We start from the raw sequence: 25311 nt of genomic DNA on the forward strand, positions 1-25311 counted from the left end.
ATTTCCTCTAATAAGCTCTACCAGTGGTCGCCAAATAATTTTATTCCAAAAAGTGTGGTACTTTTTACTATGATAATTATTGTATGACTCTTGTTTGTTTAATGTTAATTCATTAGGTACATATTTTCAAGTGGCTTTAAATGGAAACAAACATTTTCATCATGACCACACTAATTCTTTTATACTTTGTAATGTATGACGCCAAAGTTAATTTACATATTTTATGGTTTCGCTTGTTGACCCTTTGTGTTAACGTTTGGCTCATAACAAGTTGGACATCCTCATAGCTTTTAGGATCATATTACGAAATGATTCTCAAAATTCGGTTCAATCTTAAGAAACACTTTGATGAATCTATTATTTAAAGTATATTCATATTTGATGAAGAATGAAGAAGATAATACAGCCCCTAGGCCCAATTTCAGGTTTCTTTTTGAGGTAATATCATTTATCATGAAATAATCTTAGTCCTATGCTTGAATTTTAATTTGGGCTTAAAGTATAGAATGACCAGTCATCGAACTTTCATACCTTGTCATCGCGAAACGAAAAATAAGAATTGATTGTACATTTTCACACTCAATATGAATTCATCTGAATGCGCATTATAAAAACATTTCAATATTTCATTCAGTGAAAATTCCCATTGTTCTCTAAAAATTGCAGCAACATCAACAGTTCGAATAGAACTCAAAGCTCGATCGGCGATGGAGAGAAACAAAGGGAATTTAACATTGCCTATCTACATAATATACGCTAGGCTAGATTGTATTACACAGATCGATACGGCAACCTGCGCACAGTGTTTTTTTTGACCCGAAAAAGTGACATTCTGTTTTTATCACTAATATCCAAAGTTTAACTTATTATTAATGTTAGACTAAAACACCCAGGTGACAAATAGCTATAGATTATTTTTAAAAAAATATTTAAGAAAATTTATTTTGTACTGGGTCAAACTACAATTTTATTATTATTTAAAGAAACGTACACACTAAGCTTCTCTTTGCATTGCAGGTAGGTAGGTTGGTGTATGGCGAATATTATTGCACCTATAATTATTTAAAAGTAGTTATATGAACGACAGTATGATTATTTTTTAAATTTAAGAAATTATTATTTTTCTCTTTTTCTAAGCCGAAGTAGAATCTCTGCTTAGGTCAGATACATTTATTAAAATAAGCTCTATCACCTATAATTTTTCTATATTCTAACTCGGCCGCAATTTCGAGAAAAAGTATTTTTTCCAAAATGTTAGGATTGTCACAAAAAATGACCTTACGTAGTTCCACTTTCTTTAGGGTTCCGTGGCCAAAGGATGCTGCGGGACATAATTAATATTATGCAAATATAAATACCACTCCTGATGATCAAGAGTCTTCATATATCTTAAAAGATGATGAAGAAACAGTATTCTTGAGCACTGATAGTAATTTAACTGATAACCTACCTAAGACAAATTAAACACATAATTAGGACCGATTAGCATCCTTTGGCCACGGAACCCTAAAGAAAGTGGAACTACGTAAGGTCATTTTTTGTGACAATCCTAACATTTTGGAAAAAATACTTTTTCTCGAAATTGCGGCCGAGTTAGAATATAGAAAAATTATAGGTGATAGAGCTTATTTTAATAAATGTATCTGACCTAAGCAGAGATTCTACTTCGGCTTAGAAAAAGAGAAAAATAATAATTTCTTAAATTTAAAAAATAATCATACTGTCGTTCCTATAACTACTTTTAAATAATTATAGGTGCAATAATATTCGCCATACACCAACCTACCTACCTGCAATGCAAAGAGAAGCTTAGTGTGTACGTTTCTTTAAATAATAATAAAATTGTAGTTTGACCCAGTACAAAATAAATTTTCTTAAATATTTTTTTAAAAATAATCTATAGCTATTTGTCACCTGGGTGTTTTAGTCTAACATTAATAATAAGTTAAACTTTGGATATTAGTGATAAAAACAGAATGTCACTTTTTCGGGTCAAAAAAAACACTGTGCTGCGTTGTCCTGCACAGCCAGACAGAATTCGTGTTTATGCCTTCGAGCTTCGGTTCATTGATCATTCACCCTTATTCCCCCTATTCACTCCGCCCAGGTAAACCCGGATATGGATTATGCGCGGGAAATTTGAAAAATTGAACCGTGCATTCGATTTTCCAATCCAGCTTTCCAAGCGGAAATTCGCAGGTTTTTAAATTCAATTTTAATCACGTCCTGGCGTTTTCCGCCCTGCCAGGATGCGGGGCGGGCGAATAGGTTTTTCTTTTGCTTTTACTTTTTTTTTTCATATTTGCTGTTGCGGCCAGTCCCGTTTCTGTTTATTTGCGTTTGTTCCGGAGTAAAAGCAAATTGAAAACTTGGATCATATTTTTTGTAACAGTCCATTAACTGAATGTTGTAGATTTGAGCTTTTAAAACATTGCTTTGTAAATGTAATGTTTCTTTTTTCTTTGCCAGTGAACATAGTAGACATTATTATGGTTATTATTTTGGTTGTGTTTGTGTCTGCAAGTCTGGGTTCATTGTACGTCTCTTCCCAGGGGACATAAAGGCTGCCTAAGGACATAAAGTTTGTTTCTATGAAAATACAAAAATAGGGTATTACACCTGGGGCTAACCTAATAAATTAAACTTTTAGAGATTCCAGTTAAAAATATGTTTATTTATGTTATGATGGATACAAAATGTTTTGCTTGAAGCGACAATGACATTAGCCTTCAAGCTTTACATCAAATATCGAGGTAAGCTATTTAAGCAAACCTGTATTTAATTTGATTAAGGTCAAGTTTGCATGCATCTAGAATGTTAGCTCTGTAACCTTGACAAAAACACATTTCATTAACTATGCCTGCGACTTCGTACATGTAGAAATCGTTTAGTAGTTAATTAAGTGATCAAGCCTATCTAACATTATATTCATTACCCATAACCTAACATTATATTCATTTAAACGCTGCATACAGCAGAGAGCTCAAGCTACATATCTGTCAAAATATTTTTCAAAATTAAAAGCATCTCGGAGACCTTACCGCATTTCAAATTTTGCGCTAGCTAACCTCGTTATTAGAATATTAATCCGTTTAGAATTAAAACAAAAATTCTACTATAACAGCTTATAAAGACCTTACCTTGATAATCACAAGTCTGTCACAAGTTCACAACCTCGGGAAAGATTGTAGAAACATTGAGAGTCGTTTTGGACTACGTCGCGACGTTGCATACTTTCAATGTAAGGTAATAAGTAAATGTCAGCGAAAATAATAAATGAATATGATAGAGAAAGATTATTCTTAGTAACTCTTATCATTTTTCAAAGCAAGCTAATCTTATCTCTTCGTGCATATTTCTGCAGTTGCATTGTGTTGAAAAATTGCTTAAAGGTAGAGCTTTATCACGTTAACGCTTGCTTTTTCAAGTGAAAATTAATAGTCATCTACTGTTTCAAACTAAGCTATATTATGTTTACATGTGTTCCCAATGAAGTTAAAAGGAGTTAAATTCCTTTCCAGCGTCTGCCTTGATTAAAAATCCAGCTTAAACAAACTGATTGTGAGATAAATTGCTTTGTTTTGCATTTCTTAAAGCAGCACCAGGATTTTTTAATTGAAGTCCAGATCCGAAGTATTTAGTGCCTGCCTATCGTTCGTTCATGACGTCCACTGTTGGACAAAGGCTTCCCCTAAGGGTTTCTAAAACGACCGCCTGCCTATAGTGTAGTCCATATCTTGCAAGACTTCTCAAAGTAATACTCGTCCTTGAGTCTCAATATAGTAAATTAGTTTTCCTCCCGCGGCTTCGCTCGCGTGAATTTTTGTCTGTCAAAGAAAAACGCGCGCGTCCACGTTTAAAAAACCGGGATAAAACTATTCTATGTACTCTCCCGGGACTCAAAATTTCATCAAAATCGGTTCAGTGGTTGAGGCGTGAAAGCGACACAGACAGAGTTAGTTTCGCATTTATAATATTAGTAGGGATTATTTTCCGAAGTAGCTTCTGTTATTCACAATAAACAAGCATGCAACGTTTATTTTGTATGAGTGACGTTAATATAGGCAAATAGCTGCGGAAAATACAACACACGTCCGATGGAGATTGATTCGGATTAAGGCTTATATGTTGTATATCAGCATGTAAATACCATAAGGCAGAATAGTACCAAGCCTAGGCTTGTTTTTTTTGCAAAATGAACCTGGGTAAAGTTCATTTTGCAAAAACAAAAATGTGTGTGTGTGTTTGCTGTTGACTGTACAACAACAAAAACCGTGTTAATTAATTAAATGAACACCACAAATAATGATGTTAATTTATTTTATTATTCGTATTTTTACATCCGTTACCAAGTTTTAAATTAATGTCAGTCATCACACCGGTACACTTCGCTCGCGGTATAATGTGAACTTGCTAATAACTGAACCAACAATGACATTTTGTGTACTAGGTAACTAAAGTTTTGTAATAAGTTGGTTGTTCTTTGATTTAATGAAATCTGCCATAATTTTCATCGTAAATGAAAATCAGTAAAATATTCTAAATAGGTACATAGTACGTTTCTGAGGTCATAATTTCATCTTTTGTCATTTCTTTTTCCGTCGTCGGAGTGAAAGCTATCTTTATGGCAAACTAGAGGTTTTATGCAATCGTAAAAACTACCTCATTAGTAAATGAGGATGAAAAACACTAATGTAGAGTAGGTCATTAAAAACAATAAGGAATAATTTTAAAATTATGCCATTGATTGATATTTTTCAATGATTGCATTGTTCTCTTTTTTATTCAGTTTTATTATTTGACTCATTCGGCGAATTAAATTATAATTTTTGTTGTAAGAATAACTTTGATTAAGAGGGACCATCTACTAACTATTTGTATTTAGCTCAACCTTTGATAAGTTAATCTCTTTGAATTCTACAATTTTTATTGTTTAATTTGTATATTTTATACGTAACATCACAATTCCTTTTTGTGTCAGCACAAGTAAGCATTATCTGACTAAAAGCATCAAGCTTCCTTCGGTGTTTTTCACCTAAAATAAACTTTTAAATGGATTCACTAAATCCTTCTAGTGTAGAGTGAATTAATTTAGAAGTTTACAGTGCAAAATTTTATCGGGCTGGACATAGCAAAAACTGACCCGAGCTTCAAAATCCAATTCGCATTAAAATTGGTTTATTCGTTCCATCCTTTCATGCCCTTTGCAAACACAGATAAACATTGTAGAGCTTCTGACGTCTATGAGAACTTACCTATTTTTAGTACCTCGGTTATGTCGAAATAACAGCTTTTTTCAATACGCATATCAAAGTTATATTTCCGGGTGAAGCTCGCTTTCACCTTCGGCCTGATCATCACTTACCATCAGGTGAGATACAGGCCAAGAGCTTCCTCGTTGTGGATAAAAAAAAAATTACGTCTTCTTCATCATCATCATCATTTTAGCCATAGGACGTCCACTGCTGAATATAGGCCTCCCCCAATGACTTCTACATCGCACGGTTGGTAGCGGCCTCCATCCAGCGCCTTCCTGCGCCTTTCCTATTTACGTCTTAGCAAAAAACATTATTTTAAAATTGATTATTTTAAGCTGATGTCCTATTTTGACGAGACTGTCGAATGTTACAACAAGGAATAATTTAGCTATTCCCATCCCTCGTTTCCACTTCTGCAACTTCGATGTAGCAAGGATCTACAGCTTGACCGCCAATAAAATCTTAACCAGTCAAGTAACTGGGCTGTTCTTTGTAAAGATTTTTGTAAAGCCAGCCATGAAATATGGTATGATGAAAACTAGATGTTTATTTGATCTGCTACGAGGGCGAAGCCGATTTCTCATCCATTAAACAACTAAATCGAAAATCGCGTGCATTTTACATTGCAATTTCATCCCCGAGGCGCATCGTAAACTTTTACACCTGGCAGCATAGTGTTTCATCAGTGATTTAAAAATTTATACCTACACTGGAATAGGGGTGTCGAGTCTAGAATTTGATAGTCTATGAACCAACGTGACTGTGAATACGAAAGAGTTATTATTAGGGATGTGAGGACGGTATTAAACCATTACTACTTTAAAAACATACTTTTATGCGGGCATAATATGTTTAGAACATTGGGGAAAAGGCAAGTGTAGGTTCAGGATTGCTGATACAAATCATAAAAAAAAAATAGTGAGAAAAGCAACGAATGAGTAAGCCCAAGGGATTAAGCTTTAAGCTAGGGAATAAGTTTAATTGCAAGTGACGAGAAGTACAAATTGTATGACTAGTCTGAAATACTAAATTAAGAAAGTTTAGCTAAGCTAAATGTACTGCAACTTTTATACAACCATTAGCCAGGATGACATGACCGTCAATTATACAACTCAGTGATCCAGGGTCTAGCTAAAGACTTGCTTGCTTGATATTCAAACTTTACCCTAGGATTCTAGCTATACTGTGTATTTCAGCTCTACTTATTAGTAGAGCTGAAATATCGGAATTGTTCGTAGCGCAAAAGTTATATTAACCTAGCAACCCTGGAGCAAGGTGTGCCTGAAACGAAGGCGTGCCTCAGTGTTTTAGCAAAGATTTGACAGCTAATCAACAAATTACCTAGTTAGTTTTCCACCCATTTTCCCATGTGACGTAGCTACTCTTCTCTGGTATTTACCAGGAACCGGTATACAGTATTTACTCGCTTTTGGTCCCTTGAGATGAGCGATAGTCTTCCTGCAATAAATTCAAACCCCAGCGAATCCTTCGGTCCTTCGAGGAGGCGAGAACATAGTTTTTAAACACACTGATTTCACGGGCAATTATTGTTCCACCCAGTGACCCAGTAGGTAGCTATCATAATTAAATTCCATTGTTTACGCGAAGCCAAGTGAATTAATAAATTGGCACATATTTTATTCATTATCTGCTATTGTTTGTTGATGTAGGCACCAAATGCCAATCAGTGGAATTATCAGAAAGAGAAATTCTGCTAATAATATTGTTGTATCTCCATAAATCAATACCAGCATTCTGCTACGGTGATAGTCACGTAGGTACATGGATATTTTTGAAATACATTTCGATAGGTTATCACGAGATCCGTATGGGTGACCTTTACTTTTCGTTTAATAATATGCTCGTATTAAATATCAATGTCTTGGTAAATGGAAAGTTTCTTTAGGCCCGGTTTCCACCAAAGCGGAGAGAAAAGTTTGAATAACCAATTAGGTTTCCGAACCGAAGCTGAGCGGAGAGGTGATGTGGAAATAACGAAATCTGTATTTTTTTATTCACAACGATGAAACTCTTGGCCTGCATCTCACCTGATGGTAAGTGACGATCAGGCCGAAGGTGGAAGCGAGCTTCACCCGGAATCCTCAACCACGGAGGAACTGGCTATCTTACCTACACAACAATGCTGTTAACATTGTTGTTATGGCGACAGACTTAGGTAAGATAGTGGTAGCTAGCCAGGCGGACTTAGAACAAGCCTTACCACCAACCAAACCGAACAGACAAATCTGCCCCCACTGAGAATCGAACCCGGGACCTCTGCGTCTGAAGCAGGTGGTCTTACCACTAGACCATTGATTGGTTTGTGGCGACGCCACTACAAACTAGTGACCAACAGATGGCGCTGTTACTACTTCACTATGGCACACTCCGCCGCTCATACAAACCTGCATCGCGGTGACGGAGTTTTATATCCTGCCAAGTATATAGGCAAACCAAGATGGTGTAAATTTGACCCCCTATCCGTCCCCCGGACACGGCCTGAGCCGAGGTCCGAGCCTACCGTGGCGCCCTCAGGCCGCGTCCGTAGTCCCCTCGATCGGGCCCACTAGAGTGAGCCCGCCGTAGGCTGGACTTTGGTCCAACACCGCGGTGGGCAACCCTCTAGTTGGGTTCGCCACTGATCGGGCGCCTTATGCGCTCGATACGGCCCGATCGCGAACGTCGGTCTGCGACCGCCCACACTCGGCCTCGTCGGCACGCGCACCGACGATCGCCAAACGGCTAGAGTACCTTTTGTACTCGCCACTCTGCCCGGTGAAGCTGGAAAAGCTCCTCAAGCTACCAGCGCGCGTCCCTTCAAAAAAAAAANACCATCGAAGACGCCTCCGCTCACTATCCCGACTCACCGTGGATAGAGCACCGCAACCTGCTCGTCTCGACTCACCGCAGACTTGAGCACACTGGCACTTGTAAGCTCATCACGCACAGACTGCTGAGCTCATCCTGACGTCATCCACCTCCGGTTCTTCCGGGGGGAGTGGTGTGGCGACGCCACTACAAACTAGTGACCAACAGATGGCGCTGTTACTACTTCACTATGGCACACTCCGCCGCTCATACAAACCTGCATCGCGGTGACGGAGTTTTATATCCTGCCATGTATATATAGGCAAACCAAGATGGTGTAAATTGGACCTTGGTCCCCGAGCACAACACCCGCTCGGAAGGAAGTACTAAAATCTAGCTTCCTTATTGTGGTTGAGCATCATATCCCACAGGTTATTCATCAAACATATCTCCTTTCCTCTCCTCTCAAGTCTTCTCTGCTTTTGTGGAAACCGGCCGTCTGCTTTTGTCGCAAAAAACTATTGTTCTTTTGTGATAATGGTCGTACTTATATAACCATTTTGTGACTTGGAACTTCGATAAAATATGTAACTCGTACATCAAAAGTAATGTCACGATAAGAACGATTTACATAAAGTGAGCGATGGTGAATATGTCGTCTGCGACAGGTTATATCGATCGGGCGAGTTGTATAATCTTTGGTATGGTGGCCTAGTTAGACGATACTAATTAGTGGAATAATAAATTATTATTCACTTTCTATTAATGGTATTTTGTAATCAATGGACACTATCCTATATTTTTTTGAGTCACAAAAAGTTTACTCGAGAATTTTATTTCTTTTTGCCCTTCAAGCACATGAGTAAAGATCTTCACTCATGTGCTTTTGCTTTGTATCCTGTCTTATCACGAATTAGAGAGCAGATTGTTACATTCGCATTTTTTATAATAATAGTTGAATTTTATAAGCTATGACGACATATAAAAAAATCTGCATTACTTTCGTACTTAGTTCTTTAACATCTTGTGTCTATATCAGCACATAATTGGTTAGTTTAACTTATAGAAAGCCAAATGCGCTCAGAAAGTAAACAAATGCAACGCATCTTAACGTAAGTGGGGTAATTTTACCATTGTCTCGTCGCTCACGTACAATCTACATATCCTTGGTTCATTCGAACAGTTTGTCTCTGTCCACCTGGGGGCCACAGCTGAATAGGAATCAATGGATTGCGCAATGGCAACACTTAATCAACCATAGATGGAAAGGATGAGGGGATAGGGTTGCCATTTTAAAACTAATAGCGTACATGTGGGACTTAGAAATCCGGTTCTTTAATTGATAAATATAATAAAAATAAAGGAATGTGCTTTTTAGCGATGCGTGCATAACTGGTAAAATTAATTTAATGTCCGGGTCAAGTCCAAATGGAGGGCCCAAGGCCAAGTATAACTAGACGAAGTGTAAATTATGGAAGTAATAATATGACGGTATTGGGTAGAGACAGTCGACAGCACATCAGATCTACATTTTGATTGCAATATGCATTACAACAGCATTTTTTACCAAAAAAAAAACCAGTTCCGTGGCACCTTTGATGTCACGACTATTGCTGAGCCTGGGACCTTTTTGGCACAGGGCACTCAAATCTATTTTAATTTTAGTTTAATTGTGTTAAGGTTTCTTTTTTTGTTCATTTATGTATCTATTAATCTTCTATTGTGTGCTTAACAAATAATATTATATTATTTTATTACAATAATAGATGATTCCACTGGGGTTTAATCCAATTGATACGCTTCTCTACATCAAACTGACAGGCTAAAACTGTGTTAGTTGCTAATCAACCAAAATGTAGAGTCTGATGTGGCTTGAAAGCTATGATTGTAAATTAAGTGTTAGTTGTTATTAACAACCAAAATCTAGTCTGATTGTAGGTTTAAAAACTATAATTGTAAATTAACAAAGATATTGGATGCGTATATCTAAGGTTACCAACTAGTATACTTACTTACTTACTATCGTGGTAATTGAAATGAGTCACCGCGCGTGCTTCGCATATAAACGGCGAGATTATTGATTGAATGATGTAAATACGGTTTTGTGGATGGTCGTTACGTTTTATCACGTTGATTGAGTTTTGAGGCTTTTGTTGAATGATATCTTATAACTGGTTTATTATACCACACATCTGGTTAAACAAATGAAAACGAATGTAACAAATATCTCAAGTTCTGGCAACTGACACCCGAATCACATGAACATTAACACAACACACGAACCAATCACAGAGCTGTATTCAACGCTGTGCGTTCGATTAAGTAAGCGTCGTTTGTGAATACGGGCGTGTGCCCCTTATTATATTACTAGCTTTCCGTCCGCGGCTTCGCCCGCGTTGTATTGTGTGTCACAGAAAAACTTTATCGTGCGCGTCCCTGTTTCTAAAACCGGGATAAAAACTATCCTATGTCCTTTCCCGGGACTCAAACTATCTCTATGCCAAATTTCATCAAAATCGGTTCAGTGGTTTAGGTGTGAAAGCGAGACAGACAGAGTTACTTCTATGCCATAGGATTTCGAGTGTTTGGCAAGTGCTAAAAAGTAGCAACAAGCTCAGCTACCACTTAGCACTACTTGTCAAACGGTGCAAAACAATTTTGTGGTATGACGTATGAGTAAATAACATACATAGGTCACTCACTCAGAAGTTATATTTTTGTTAAAAGTCTCAGCGGACCTTATGATTACTTTAGAGCAGTGATTCTCAAACTTCAAGTTCTATGTGCCCTTGTTTTGCTGCATTTTTTATTGAATAAAAACAAAAAGATTAGTTTCTTGCCCCAAATTGAACCGCTACTTACCGTGCATTTCGAGAGCTTACAACTCAAACGTTTCCCTTGTCACGAATCCTTTACGACCACTGGTGAAGGCGAGCCCCTGGGGTTCAAATACCCCAGTTTAAGTAACCCTGCCTTACATAGAGTGTCTCGACGCAACGTTGTTGAACTCAAGGGAATTGCAACTCAAACAAAAGAAACCTGTTTGCGTGCCACTAAAAGTTCACCTAGCCTACTTATTTTTTTTAAATTAGGCTAGACGTTATTTTCAGACTAAATTAGGTACGCCACCGTGCATTTCGAGAGCTTATTAGCAACTCACGCGTCACAATCACAATATTATGTCAAACGATCATCTCGTCACGAATCCTCCACGACCACAGTAGGCCTAGGATGCGCGCCGCGATAAGCGGTTATCACTCCCATTTTATCGATTTTGCCCATACATTTTGACGTCGATAAAGTATATCACGATGCGCGTCCTAGCCCGGCTGGCAAGGATAAAACCCTGGGGGTTCATTTCCAATACTCCAGTTTGAGAAACCCTGCCTTACATACAGTGTCTCAACGCAACGTTGAACTCAAGGGGATTGCAACTCGGAAGCAACCTGTTTGCGTGACACGAGGTTAGGCAAACGATGCATGTTTCACCATACGCTTAGGAATTATTCAATTTGGAATTTAAGAAGCAAATGCAGCCGTTTGTCTTCCTGTTCTAAAACAGATACTTGAAGCACTCAGGAGGATTCAATGGGAAAGAATCTTCTCGAAGCAATATTGCTTTGACCTGAAGTTTCTTATCTCAAAGAAGATTGTTCGAACAACTTTGAAACATTGTATCACGCGTATGACACGGAATTTTGTATGTATTTCTTTGCTTTGTAAGTAGTTGCTTTGTCCCCCTCTATGGTGAACTTCAGAAGATTGAAGACCTTTGGGTTGACTTTTGAAAATTGACTTTTCGTCTTCAAGGCGCGAGTGAATAGGCACACTTATAGTGCATGTACCGTACTATACTTTCACTTAACATCAAATACCTGCTTTGTGCTGCATAAAAAACCATAACTTTATTCTACTCGTCATACTAAATAACTAATATTCTTTTACGTTGTTCATACGATCAAAATCCTGATCCTGGAGGCAAGATGAGAGACGATATTTGTTTGCCTGGTTCGAACCTGAGCAAATAACCAGTGTTTACCTACTGTTTATGCCTGGCTTGTTGGAAGTGACATCATGTAACTTTACTGTCGTCTTAGAGCTGCTCAAAAAATTTAATGCTAATATCATATCACGAAGTAGGTACTTTGGTGAAGTTGCAGCCGTAAGGTCAAGGAGAAAATCTTATATCGTTTTGATCCTAATTTTAAATTTTACTCAAAGGATAGTCTTTGAGCAAAACAATTTAATGCTACGTTAAGGTTTATCTTTAAAATGGCTGTCCTTAGAACTTTCTCGTTACAATCGGAGCACCTTTTTAAATTTAATTAATCAACATTAATTGATGACTAAAGTGAACCCATTCGGATAATGTGCCTCGGCAAGACCTTGTTAAGATTCTAATTTGATTAATAGAGAGCGATAGTTTGTGAGATATTACTCCATCGTAAGCTACATCTGGTGCTAAATCCAATGATCTATTTGTTTATTTTATACAATTAATAGCGTGTATTAACGTGATAGATCTCTCCCATTCCTATTATTGTAGATAAATTACGACGGATGATTCTGACCAGTGCAATGCAATTTCTAAGTAATGGATAAGTTATTTATAGCATACATAGATTATATCCAAAAATTATAACCATCATGAAATCATGACATGACATCATGAAATATTTTGTCTGTTTTGGTGAATATCTTCGCCAAAGAAAGTTGCTCGTACAGTGCAAGTTTGCAGTGAGCGTTAAATAGTTCATGCGTGACAAAACAAAGTGGCTAAAACGTTGACAAAGACATGTTGCGAACTTTTTGGCTACTTTGGGTGTCACTCTAACTATATTTTTAAGCTGTCTGTACATGAATATTTTTGCTAAAGAAACAATGACTTCTATTTCTCCTTTTATGTACAATTTGGTTTAATCACTTTCTCGATTAACTTTTAATGCCATTAATCTTGTTATTTCGCTTATAAGCTCATTTGTGCCGGCATAATACATCAGTGTTTGTTGACCCCTCGTTGTTTATTCTGTGTAATTGAGGAAGAGACGCCTTACGTTACTATGAGGTGAAGGAAATTTCCACTGTTCCTGAATATACTTATCCCATCAAAAACAATACTTGTCAAAAAAACTAAGTCTCGCAACTCAGTTGTTCTACGGTAAAAAGTTGTGAGATCCAGGTAATACCAAGTCCAGGCCAGGAAATCTTTAACGTTTTACATAAATTATTGACTTGGCCATCGCACTAAATAATTTAATTTACACGTGTTTTCATGCCATGGCCAAGTCAATATATTTATGTAAAACGTTAAAGATTTCCTGGCCTGGACTTGGTATTACATGGATCTCACAACTTTTTACCGTAGAACAACTGAGTTGCGAGACTTAGTTTTTTTGACAAGTATTGTTTTTGATGGGATCTCATTTCTTTTTGTATTTTGTAGACAGCAGTTATGTATCTAGACAACTGAACCGAAATTGAAAAATTTTACTCGACTTGGCGGTTGCACTACCGTGCCCCTAAATATTTTAGTTTTTCCTTGATTCATACACCAAACACTACTTATATTCCAAATTTGAAGCTTCTAGGTCTGCTAGAAGTGCCTTAGAATTTTGATGATCGGTGAGTCAGTCAGTGAGTGACAAAATTAAGAAACTTTGACCCGTTATAATTCTTAAATTACTATTTATTTATATTAACCGGCAGACAGTGGTGACTGAGTTTGTTGCGGCGCTTCTTCTCAGCACTTGCCAAATGTTGGTCTCGAAGCGCTGGTAGGGTAAAAAGATTATGAGACATGTAGAGGCTCCTTAAGAGCAAAATGACGATTTGTAAGAACTATTTATTAGTCTAAACAAATAAAGAAATTTTGACTTTGACTTTGACTTTGACTTTGACTGGTTCAAATTGAATGAAATTTGAAATATACCGTGTCTTTACAATGCCTGCATAGCTAATGAAAATTCAGCCTTCTAGTTTTATCCACAACGAAGTTACAGGCGGTCGAAAATGGCCTGAATTGCTTCGAGAAAAGGATGGTACGGCCGTGCCGCTTTTTTGCTCGACTTGGTGGGGGCACTGCGGTGCCCCCAGATGTAATCAAAGCTTGGAAAGTTCGTACTGTAAATATTGTTAGTGTACGGGGCCACTTACCACTGTTAACCAGTTTCTTCAGCTAAAATAAAGTCCACTGAAACAGGATTCATTTGCGTAAAATTCAGGATTTTATTTGCGTAAAATTTAATTGCGAGAAAGCACTTTTTCACGTCCTTTAGCAATAACCCTTAGTTTAGTTACAAATGGGAAATTCGTAATTGGACTTCTTATTGGAGTAAGTACTCCAATTAAATAGCACCAAGTTACAAAATAGCACACTCTTCGGGTCCTAATGTTAGTAGGTATTCCTCATATCAAAACATACCTTAACCAACAACTGATCAGTGTCTGTTCTCCAGCTGCTGCATAAGAAAAAGCCTTTAAAAAGTGGCTGACAATTTAGTGTCTGAGTTTCTTGCGTTGCTTCTTCTCAGCATTGGCCCATTTATTGTCCTGAAGCAGTGGTAGGGTTAATACTGGGACGTGTAAAAGTGCTTTTTAAAAGCCTACTTGCATAAATAAATGAGTTTTATGAGTTTTGACACTTAAAAAGCTTAACACACTCAAGTTCTACCTCTTTAACACACTCAAAAAGCGTCAATGAATTCTAACGCAACCATACCTCCTCTTGAAAACAACTGACTGGTCTCTTCTCTTCCAGCATGGAGGTGGGAGTCCGGCTGCTGGGCATAGTGCTGCGCCTTCTCAACTTCTTGCTGGCACCGCTGTTCTGGTTTCGTACTCGCAACCGCCGCGCCGTGCCGCGCCCGCCGCATCCGCTGCTCTTGCGAAGCGCGAAAGAGCATGCCACCGCTATACGATCGGGGGAGGTGAGTTACAAGTCATTTAAACTTTGCAGGTGGGCTTTTAATACTTCATCTGGACAGTATTGTGTGCTAATGCTGAGTGAGCAGTTCAGGAAATTAAGACACTTTAACTTCTGGCAGCACGAAGGAGCATGCCACCGCAATACGATCGGGGGAGGTGAGTTACAAAAGTCATTTAATTTTTACAGGTCTTTTAATACTTCTTTACTCCTGTTTTGTGGGCTAATGCTGAGTGAGCAGTTCAGGAAATTAAGACACTTAAACTTCTGGCAGCGCGAAGGAGCATACCACCGTTATCCGGTCGGGGGAGGTGAGTTACAAAAGTCATTTAATTTTTACAGGTCTTTTAATACTTCTTTACTCCAGTATTGTGTGCTAATGCTGAGTGAGCAGTTCAGGAAATTAAGACACTTGAACTTCTGGCAGCACGAAGGAGCATACCACCGCTATACGGTCGGGAGAGGTGAGTCTTAAAAGTAATTTATTTGGGAGTCCGGCTGCTGGGCATAGTGCTGCGACTGCTAAACTTTCTGCTGGCACCGCTGTTCTGGTTTCGGCAGCGCAACCGCCGCGCCGTGCCGCGCCCGCCGCATCCGCTGCTCTTGCGGAGCGCGAAAGAGCATGCCACCGCTATACGATCGGGGGAGGTGAGTTATAAAAGACACTTAATTTTCACGATTAAAGCGGTCTTTTTTTTTATTATTTTTTATTTTTTTATTTAGGAAAACAAACAACTGAACAATACATATTTTTTCTTAAGATAGTTCAATAAATATACAGACTAATTGGACAGTCAACACCGTTATCCTAGTTTAATAAAATGAACATGCAATGTACGCACCCTACAGATACTTAATAAATTACCACTACTAATAACATAAATGCGAAAGTGTTAGAATCTGTTTCTCTAGTTTTCAAATTCTAGTCGGTCTAAATAAATAAATAGGTTTTTAATACTACTGTGATCAAGACAGTAATGTGAGCTAGTTTTGAGAAGAAGCAGCGCAAGAAACAGCACAAACTCACATTCGAACTGTCGAACTTCTGGCATCACATTTGTTTCTACGGGGGGTTTGTTGACGATATCCTACATTGTGTGGTGTAGTAGAGTATTGATTAAGTAAACGAGTTTTCTTTTACATATGGAGATTATTTTACAAAATCAATCTTTCCATGTTTTGATGAGAAATATTATTAAGATAAAAATCAGTACGGAATATAAATTACTAGCTTTCCGCCNATTTTACAAAATCAATCTTTCCATGTTTTGATGAGAAATATTATTAAGATAAAAATCAGTACGGAATATAAATTACTAGCTTTCCGCCCGCGGCTTCGCCCGCGTGGATTTTTGTCTGTCACAGAAAAACTTTATCGCGCGCGTCCCTGGTTCAAACCCGGGATAAAAACTATCCTATGTTCTTTCCCGGGACTCAAACTATCTCTATGCCAAATTTCATCAAAATCGGTTGCGAGGTTTAAGCGGGAAAGCGTAACAGACAGACAGACAGACAGACAGACAGACAGACAGACAGACAGACAGACAGAGTTACTTTCGCATTTATAATATTAGTTGGGATAATACACCGTCTTTCACTTAGCATGTTTTAACTAGATATTCTATTTTTGTATTCATTTACAAATGCGTCTGCTTTTGATATAATTTCACTGATGAATAGAGCTTAGACGGAAAACCCTTGCTCAGAAAACACCTATTCACTCGGTAATTGCCGCTCTTCAAGGATTCATCAAGAAATTTCTGGATTATGAATTATGACTATTATTAAATTGTTATTGCGTCGCTTCACGACACGCTTAATTAGCCACCAACGAATATTACGAAATGGTTGACAAGTGATCGTTTAATCACCATTCCTGTACTGTATAATATATTATTAATTAATTTTTAGTCTGCGTTATGTATCATATAACTGTGAAAACATTGCTGATTTCTGCCCTATTTTTTGTGTGACTGTTTATCTGTGTATGAAAATTTTTTGTTTCCCTAATATTGATAAATAAATAAAATTCCTGCTTGTGCCAGATAGGCAACGGCTGTCTAGCAATTAGTTATAAGTACGCAGTATTAGCAAACTTGCACGCCAAATAATGGCATGGGTTTCTCACAAGCATGCCGGTTGAAAGCAAATAACAGGATTCGAGGAGCTAAATATGATGGTCTGCAGTATCTGAGACGCATTGCACTTAGAAGATAGGGTTGTTAGATCTGAAAATCATAAACAACAACGATTCACTGAAGTCATTAAACATGTGACTGACCAGATAGCGGCAAAAGAACAGCTTGCGAAGTCACAGCCGCAAAAATTCATAAGAAATAAATAAAAAGGGTGCCATAATACGGGCTAAAATATGACCACGTTTATGTTTTTATCAAACTAAAACTTAGTCACAATAATACGGACAAGTGACTAAAAATTCTTGTCCTCTCACTGGTAGAGCAAGGGTCCAAAGTCAACAGTTTAGCGTCAAAAAACCAAACCCTTAAATCTCAAACGTATAAGAAAAATGATTAAAAAATAAAGCTTTTCTTTCAAATATAAGCGACTGGGTAACTAAGGTATCAACAGGTTCGCCAACTTGTCATATTAAATATTGTAATTTCACTTGCGTGAGATTTACTTGCATTGCTATTTTAAGCACTACTGTTAATGTTAGTTAATGGTGTTGACGCCTGCCCCTTCGGAAAATTATGAAATTATTAGAAATTTCTGCCAGAACAGGTTTAACCAGTATTGCTGTAGGTAACGGAGTTCTTTAATTATGATTATAATTTTAACCAACTTCCAAAATGGAGGATAATCTACTTATGTTCTTCTGTATTTTATGTTTTCGTTGTGGCTCCAATAAACGTCCAGTGATAGTTTAATTTTCTCTCGAGACAAACATGGCCTTCCCTGATTGGGGTTTTTATTGGCGGTCAAGGTGTCGATCCTAGCTACACAGGAGTTAACAGGGAACGAGAGGTGGAAATAAGTAGTCCCTTGTTTTATTAATTACTTGCCAACAATCAAATTCAAAAAATAATTCCCTTTTTCAGATAACCAGTGAAGAACTGGTGATTGCCTACATAAACCGAGTCCAAGAGGTGAACCCGCTTCTAAACGCCGTGGTGGAAGAACGCTACAGGGCAGCTTTAGAAGATGCGAAAGAGGTGGACAGGTGCTTGAATGAGGCGATCAGGACTGGCACCTTGGAAGAGCTGGTCGCAGCGAAGCCTTTGCTTGGAGTTCCTTTCACAGTAAAGGAGAGCTGCTCGCTTGCTGGTGAGTGGATTTGCAAGAATAAGCGCTTTCGTTATGTCGGTTTTAAAAAGTATATGATTGAGCGATGCGATCTCATGATCCTTTTAAGAGTCAAGTGACTTCTATGACCGATGAGCTACTGAGACGTTGTTAGTATGTTAGTGTAGTTTAATGTTATTTTTGTGTCTGATCCATTTTACCAACGTAGGTTAATACACTTGTGTTCGCAACACAAGTGGTGTCAACTTTTTGGCCACTTTGGGTGTCACGAACTATTGACGCTGACTGTACAACCAACTTAAGAGTAGGCGCACACCGTTGATTTTTAGTTGGCCGATAGTTGTGCCCGATTTTAAATTGTATGAAGAATCGGCCAAATCGAATCGGTGTAGTGTGCGCACTCCCATACATGCCCATACTGATCAACTGCCCGACTAAACTATCGGCCGACGAAAAATCAACGGTGTGCGCCTACTCTTAACCAAATGAAGTCACCCAGTGTGCAATAAGTAGGTATAGGTTTTAGGCAAGTTTAACATTACACGCCAAAACAAATGTGATTCAACTCCGAAATCGGTATTTCAATACACGAAATTATCCGAATGAATTTTCCGAATTTTTAGCTGCAAATTAATTAAATTTCATCGTACCGAATTATCCACGTGGAAAATATGTCACAAACAATTTAATTCTGCTCACTGATATGTAATGATTTATTGTACTTATTGGTTTTAAAGCGAATACATACTTTATGTACTTACCTACATAGGTATAATATCCGCCAACTCCCTTTGTAATTTTATTAATTATTAGTATGCTCTACATAATGTGAATATGAAAGAATGGGTTAAATATTTTCAGACTTAATATTCATGAATGATATGCATAATTATTATAATTACTAGTTTTATCATCGTCCGTGACTTAGTGCGTCTCCTTTGAAGAATCCGTAAGCTAATATAATATTAGATTGTAGTTTTATTCCCTTTCGGATCAAACATAACACTGGTCAACAAAAAATCAAAATTAAATGGTGCCGAGATTCTGTTGATAGTTTATTATTAGGTGTGTATTAGTAATAATAAAAATATTTTTCTTTTTTTTTCCTACGTGTAGTTTTTGATCTACCGTCAGTTTTAAATTTTAGCTTTAATCGGTACTTTGGTTGCACAGTTTGTAATGTTATCGGTATATTTTTATGACGAAATTTATTTCAATATCATGTCTGCATTGCCAAGAAGTTGCCTCAACGATCCAAATGTAATTTGTTACATTTGTGATGTGTACACAGTTAAGAATTTCAAAAATTTAGACAAAATTTTAATAAAAAGTGCTTATTTTTCTTACTTTAACTCTGAAATTGTGGTTGTATTCAAGCCGTGGATACCCGAAATTGTTTGTATAATCTGCTGTGAACACTGAGGCAATGTATCAATGGGCAAAGAAGCCATAACATGAAGTTCAGAGTGGAAAAAGTTAGGAAAAAACAAAAAATAAATCCTGGTTTGAGCATAAAAAAAGGTTAAAGCAGTAAATTTTTGATGGCCCACAAATAAGAACATTAATAAAAGATACTGATTTCTTAAGTTTGATGGACGTTTGGAACGATATACGTGGACTTCGTTCGTTGAAGTTACTAAAATTTTTTTCGGAAATCACAGGACTAGTAACTACTATGAAATTGTGAGACATGCCCTAAAAACTCAGGATGTAATAATTTTCATCAAAGGGCACTACCTCCACAGTCATCTTGACCAATTCCCAGAGAATCTTGGGTCACTATAGCATGCTATAGCTAAGAACAGGGAGAGCGATGCTATCAAGACCTAAAAACCATTGGAAGAGAGGTACCAAGGCAGATGGGATAGCTATATGATGGCTGATTACTGCTGGAGGATGTAACGTGATAGTCCCATTACACCTCATTCACAAAAGTCGTGGAAAAGAAAGTTTTTAAGCACTTCAAAATATTATAAACGCTGATTTTGGTGAAATTTTTTATTTTTCTATACACGTCAAAATCTAGAAAACCACACGTAGGAAATCAACAAATTTGCTACTAAAGCAACCAGTATAAGGTCCTTAATCAAAAAATATATACAGTTCCTTGGCACCAAAACCACTGTTGACCAGTGTAATTTTTCATAGCCTGTTACTCTGTCATTTTAAGATTAACACTATGTTGCAATAATAAAACGACACTGTCTCACAATGTAAAATACACTTGATAAATACCAATTGCTTTGTTTCCGTTATTTATTACGAGTCAGAAGAGCTGTCAGTATAGAAATCGTAATACGAACAGTGTGCTTACCATGAGTTTACACACACTCACATGTTCACACTTAGGCCCAGAACAGACGGTGAAACGCAACTGCAACGAAACTGCAACTTTTGAGTTGCATCAAGTTTCTGCCATAGCGTCCGTTGAGAGACCACACATGACGCGACCAGTTTGAAACTTTCAGTTTCAGTTTCATTCATCAGAATCATCAGAAAGTTGCAGTTGCGTTTCACCGTCTGTTCTGGGCCTTATCGTGTGCTTGCTAGCGACTGCGTCAAAAAAATCTATGAAGATTTTAGTTCTTGAAAGTAGCCGCTAAGGCACTGTACTACAATTTGTTATTCATTGTAATTTTTTTACGTAGTCGCTAGCGAGCACACCTAACGTAAACTCATGGTAAGCACAAACAATTTTGCATTCGAATTACGCGAGAAAGTTAATGAAATTGAATGCCAGGCTTGACACGTGTTTGGATTTTCAGAGGATCAAATTAGTGCGGATTTCGTGCTAGACTTGATGTACCTGGTAATAGCGGATGGCAGTAATCCGTACCCTGATAAACCAATAACGTCGCCTGCCAAATGCAGTTATGTTACCGGCGTTTACCTGGGCAAAGCTTGTTTGCTTATTTGATGTGCAATACCTAAACATTATGTACATGGTAGGTGTACCTGGTACCTGGGTATTTACCTTAATAGTATTTATTTTGTGCCTTAACTGCCTTTTCAAGCAAAAACAGTGACCATTTATGGTATGTTTTAACACGTTGGGCGCCACGCGCTCAGCGGTAAGCCTCGAGCAATATTTCTATTGTGTCTAGTGTCTTGGCAGTCAACGATTTAACTTTTGATGTTTTTTTTACTTATTGAAACAAACACCAATGTATAACGCTCTTATTCTTATTTAAGACTAGCTTTCCGCCCGCGGCTTCGCCCGCGTGGAATTTTGTCTGTCACAGAAAAACTTTATCGCGCGCGTCCCTGTTTCAAAAACCGGGATAAAAACTATCCTATGTTCTTTCCCGGGACTCAAACTATCTCTATGCCAAATTTCATCAAAATCGGTTGCGAGGTTTAAGCGGGAAAGCGTAACAGACAGACAGACAGACAGACAGACAGACAGACAGACAGAGTTACTTTCGCATTTATAATATTAGTTGGGATAGTGTTTTAACACAATGATGATCATAATATGAATCTGTTAGCAATCGGCACTTTTGTAGGTAAGCAAAAGTGCCAAGTACCTCATACAGCTTAAGTAAATCTAAACAAAAGTTTTCATACTTAACAGGTTTTCCTTATGACGCATATTGAAGTTTTGGACAAAACAAACCCTTTATACTTACATAGCTACTCGTCGCTTGTATAAACATTACGTTCATAACACACACCGGCGAAAAATAGCGACGGCTCACTAATTAATTTATATTTAGCCTAAAACTACAACAGTCCTAGACTACCCTACCTAGTAACCACCTACACCATTAGCTTTAAATGGTTCATATTCTTTGCCGTACGTTAGTATGATAAAGAGGATAGATTTGATTGTTTTACGGGAATAGGCTCCGAAACTACTGGAGCGATTTGAAAAATTCTTTCACCATTCGAATAATTTTTTTTGCTGAAAACTTATTTTTTGCTAAAAACTTATATTGTTGCTAAAATCTTCGAAAATTTACTGTTTAATAAATAAAATGTTAGGTATTTTTTCCTCCCTTATCCTCATTTTGGTACTTCATAGACTAAGAGCTAGTCTGTATGATTGTAAGCATTTATGCAAAGACATACCCAAGAACAAAAACTTTGTTTATTCAAAATTTTATAAGCAAGCTATTTAGAGCAGCAACACTAATGAACTCCCTATCTAAGTGAGATCTGTCACGAAATTACGAAATTGTTCCCCAGGTTGGCCGTTATGATTCCGTACAGAGGTCCCTGATAAAGTTGGGGTTTTGTATTACGTAAGTCGTGGGACTCGTGGGTACTTTTGCTTGTGCCCTTGCTAAATAGCTGCTTTGAGATAGACAATAATCATAGGATACTCCTCTGTGAATACCTGACCTCATAAAGAGGATTTTTGAGAGGAATACTTTCGTTACACTTTTAGACGAAGAAATAAGATCTATCTTATTAAATATCTTTTTACACGAATCTCAAGTTTTGAGGTTACAGGATAGCGAGAAGTTGCAGCAGTTGGAAGAGAGTTTTACTTGTATTTTATTGCACACTGAACATAGAAACGAGAAAAATACCATAGGGGTCCGAGACCTTAACCAGAACAAAATAGGAGTTTTCAGAAATCTTCTACAATGTATCTCATTCTTAAACTTTAATTACTATATCCTCGCTCACACATCACTGTAATAAGTGCTATTTTGCAACAATAATATACAGGGTGGAATTTTGTAATGCCACCTGGAGGGAAAGTACTCTTAATATTGTAGATAGAAAAATTTTCTCAAAGAAAACATTCCTTTATTTTTGAAAATAAATAGAATTGCAATCGATGCAATTCTCTTTTTTTTTTTAATAAAGGATTTTTTTCTTTCAGTAAAATTTTATATGTAGGTTATAGGTACAGTATTAAGAGTACTTTTCCTCCAGGTGGCATTACAAAATTCCACCCTGTATAATTCAGTTAGATGATGTAACTGAATGTAATTCAAATTCTCTTCCAGGTCTTTCTAACGCGGTAGGCTGCCTAGAATACGCCGGCCGCAAGGCGACAGAAGATGGCGGCGCAGTCCGTTTGGTTAAAGAGGCTGGTGGCATCCCACTGCTGGTGTCCAACACGCCTGAACTATGCCTGGGCTGGGAGACCACCAACCTGCTGAAGGGGACCACCAACAACCCGTACTGCTTGAGCAGGACCCCCGGCGGCTCTTCGGGCGGAGAGGTGAGTCGAGGCGATAGTGTTATCATACGGCGGTGCTGTCAGATAAGTGGGGAGATGTCAGAATATTAGATGGTGGCACAGTCGGACTAGTGAGGAGAACTGAGCTGTATTAGACGGCAGTGCAGTCAGAATAGTGAGAACAGGTGACATATATCAAGGCAGGCGGCATTCCGCTCTTGGTGTCCAACACGCCTGAACTGTGCCTGGGCTGGGAGACCACCAACCTTCTGAAGGGGACCACCAACAACCCTTACTGCTTGAGTCGGACGCCCGGCGGATCTTCGGGTGGAGAGGTTAGTCATTGTGATAGTATTGTCATTTGTCATATAGCGGCTCAGTCAGACTGGTGGCGGGATGTGAGAATATTAGATGGCGGCGGTGAGAATATTAGATGGCGGCACAGTACTCACTAGAGGAGAAGTGAGCTGTATTAGACGGCAGTGCAGTCAGAATAAAACGGGACTATTCCCACCTCTCGTTCCCACCACTGCANTTAAGGCATAAAAGTTATTTTTAGCTTTTTCACCGATCTAGTGCAGTCAGAATAGTGAGAACAGGTGACATATATCAAGGCAGGTGGCATTCCGCTCTTGGTATCCAATACGCCAGAACTATGCCTGGGCTGGGAGACCACCAACCTTCTGAAGGGGACCACCAACAACCCGTACTGCTTGAGCAGGACGCCCAGCGGCTCTTCGGGCGGAGAGGTGAGATAGAAATGATAGAAGTGCGCTATGATTTGGTTATAAACAAGGAAAAACAAATAGTTTATACCTTATTTTCCCTCCCAACTTCGGACTCATGTTCTTCCGTCCAATGACAGTTTAACTGTCCCCTGAGACAAACTTGACTTTCACTGGTTAGGTTTTTATTGTCGATCAAGGTGTAGATCCTGGCTACACAGGAGTTGCAGCGGTGGGAACGAGAGGTGGGAATAGTCCCGTTTATTTTCCCTTTAATGAGGAAAAACATTCGTTTTCATTTAGCTCCCTTTTTATATTTAGCCACTTTGAATTGAGGGAAGAGGGACCAACCTTTTTTAAACACGCTTTGTTTTTGAAACGGCCATTTCTTTTTAGCAAGAACTTTTCTGTTTACGACAAACAAATCTATTATTAGGATGTTGGATGTTTTTACATGGATTCCGCGAAATACAATTTAAGTCTTTCCAAGTAACTTAATAATAGTTCGTGTATATAACAACACGATTGATTACAGTAATAATTTATGATATAGCTATGAAGGTAGTTCTGATTTTATCAAAACCGATTGTTATAGAATATCTATAGAATCAGAGTCACACAGTACTTGAATATTTCGCAGTTAGATCATAAGTAATTGTTCAAACTTATGGAACAGACTTAGCAGATTACAATCACACATCGCTGTTTGCCACGGGCACTCCGCGCTCACGTGCTAACTGCCCGTTTGTTAGCTTTGTTGCATAACGTGTGCCTGCGTACAAGGTTCAACGATTTTTACATGTATAAGCCCTGGAGTACCAGACTGTGGACAAATATGATGTAACAATTATCCCATCCCAACTAATATTATAAATGCGAAAGTAACTCTGTCTGTCTGTCTGTCTGTCTGTCTGTCTGTCTGTCTGTCTGTCTGTTACGCTTTCCCGCTTAAACCTCGCAACCGATTTTGATGAAATTTGGCATAGAGATAGTTTGAGTCCCGGGAAAGAACATAGGATAGTTTTTATCCCGGTTTTCGAAACAGGGACGCGCGCGATAAAGTTTTTCTGTGACAGACAAAATTCCACGCGGGCGAAGCCGCGGGCGGAAAGCTAGTTGTAAATAATTATGCTAACATCATCAGGCCAACCTGAGACAAGTCACTCCACGTGAACTTGAGGGGTCAGGGAATGTAAG

The 25311-nt window shown here is 38.1% G+C and overlaps 1 protein-coding gene across 14 annotated transcripts in view; it reads left to right on the plus strand.

Annotated features, from left to right (window-relative positions):
• LOC114354941 (fatty-acid amide hydrolase 2-A) overlaps positions 1-25311 on the plus strand; it is a 46278-nt gene that overhangs the window by 10264 nt on the left and 10703 nt on the right. For 6 of the 14 annotated variants that reach the window (XM_028307552.1, XM_028307566.1, XM_028307561.1 and 3 more), the window contains 4 exons: positions 14824-14863; positions 15508-15636; positions 18048-18273; positions 23214-23431. In XM_028307552.1, the coding sequence (XP_028163353.1) occupies positions 14825-14863; positions 15508-15636; positions 18048-18273; positions 23214-23431 (612 nt within the window). In that variant the 5' untranslated portion in view covers position 14824. Of the gene's footprint in view, positions 1-14823; positions 14993-15475; positions 15637-18047; positions 18274-23213; positions 23432-25311 lie in introns of all 14 variants that reach the window. The other 8 variants (XM_028307553.1, XM_028307556.1, XM_028307555.1 and 5 more) reach the window with 2 other exon arrangements.

Source organism: Ostrinia furnacalis, unplaced genomic scaffold (assembly GCF_004193835.3).
Source record: "Ostrinia furnacalis isolate ACB-3 unplaced genomic scaffold, ASM419383v2 OfSCF2279, whole genome shotgun sequence".
Lineage (NCBI taxonomy): Eukaryota > Metazoa > Arthropoda > Insecta > Lepidoptera > Crambidae > Ostrinia > Ostrinia furnacalis.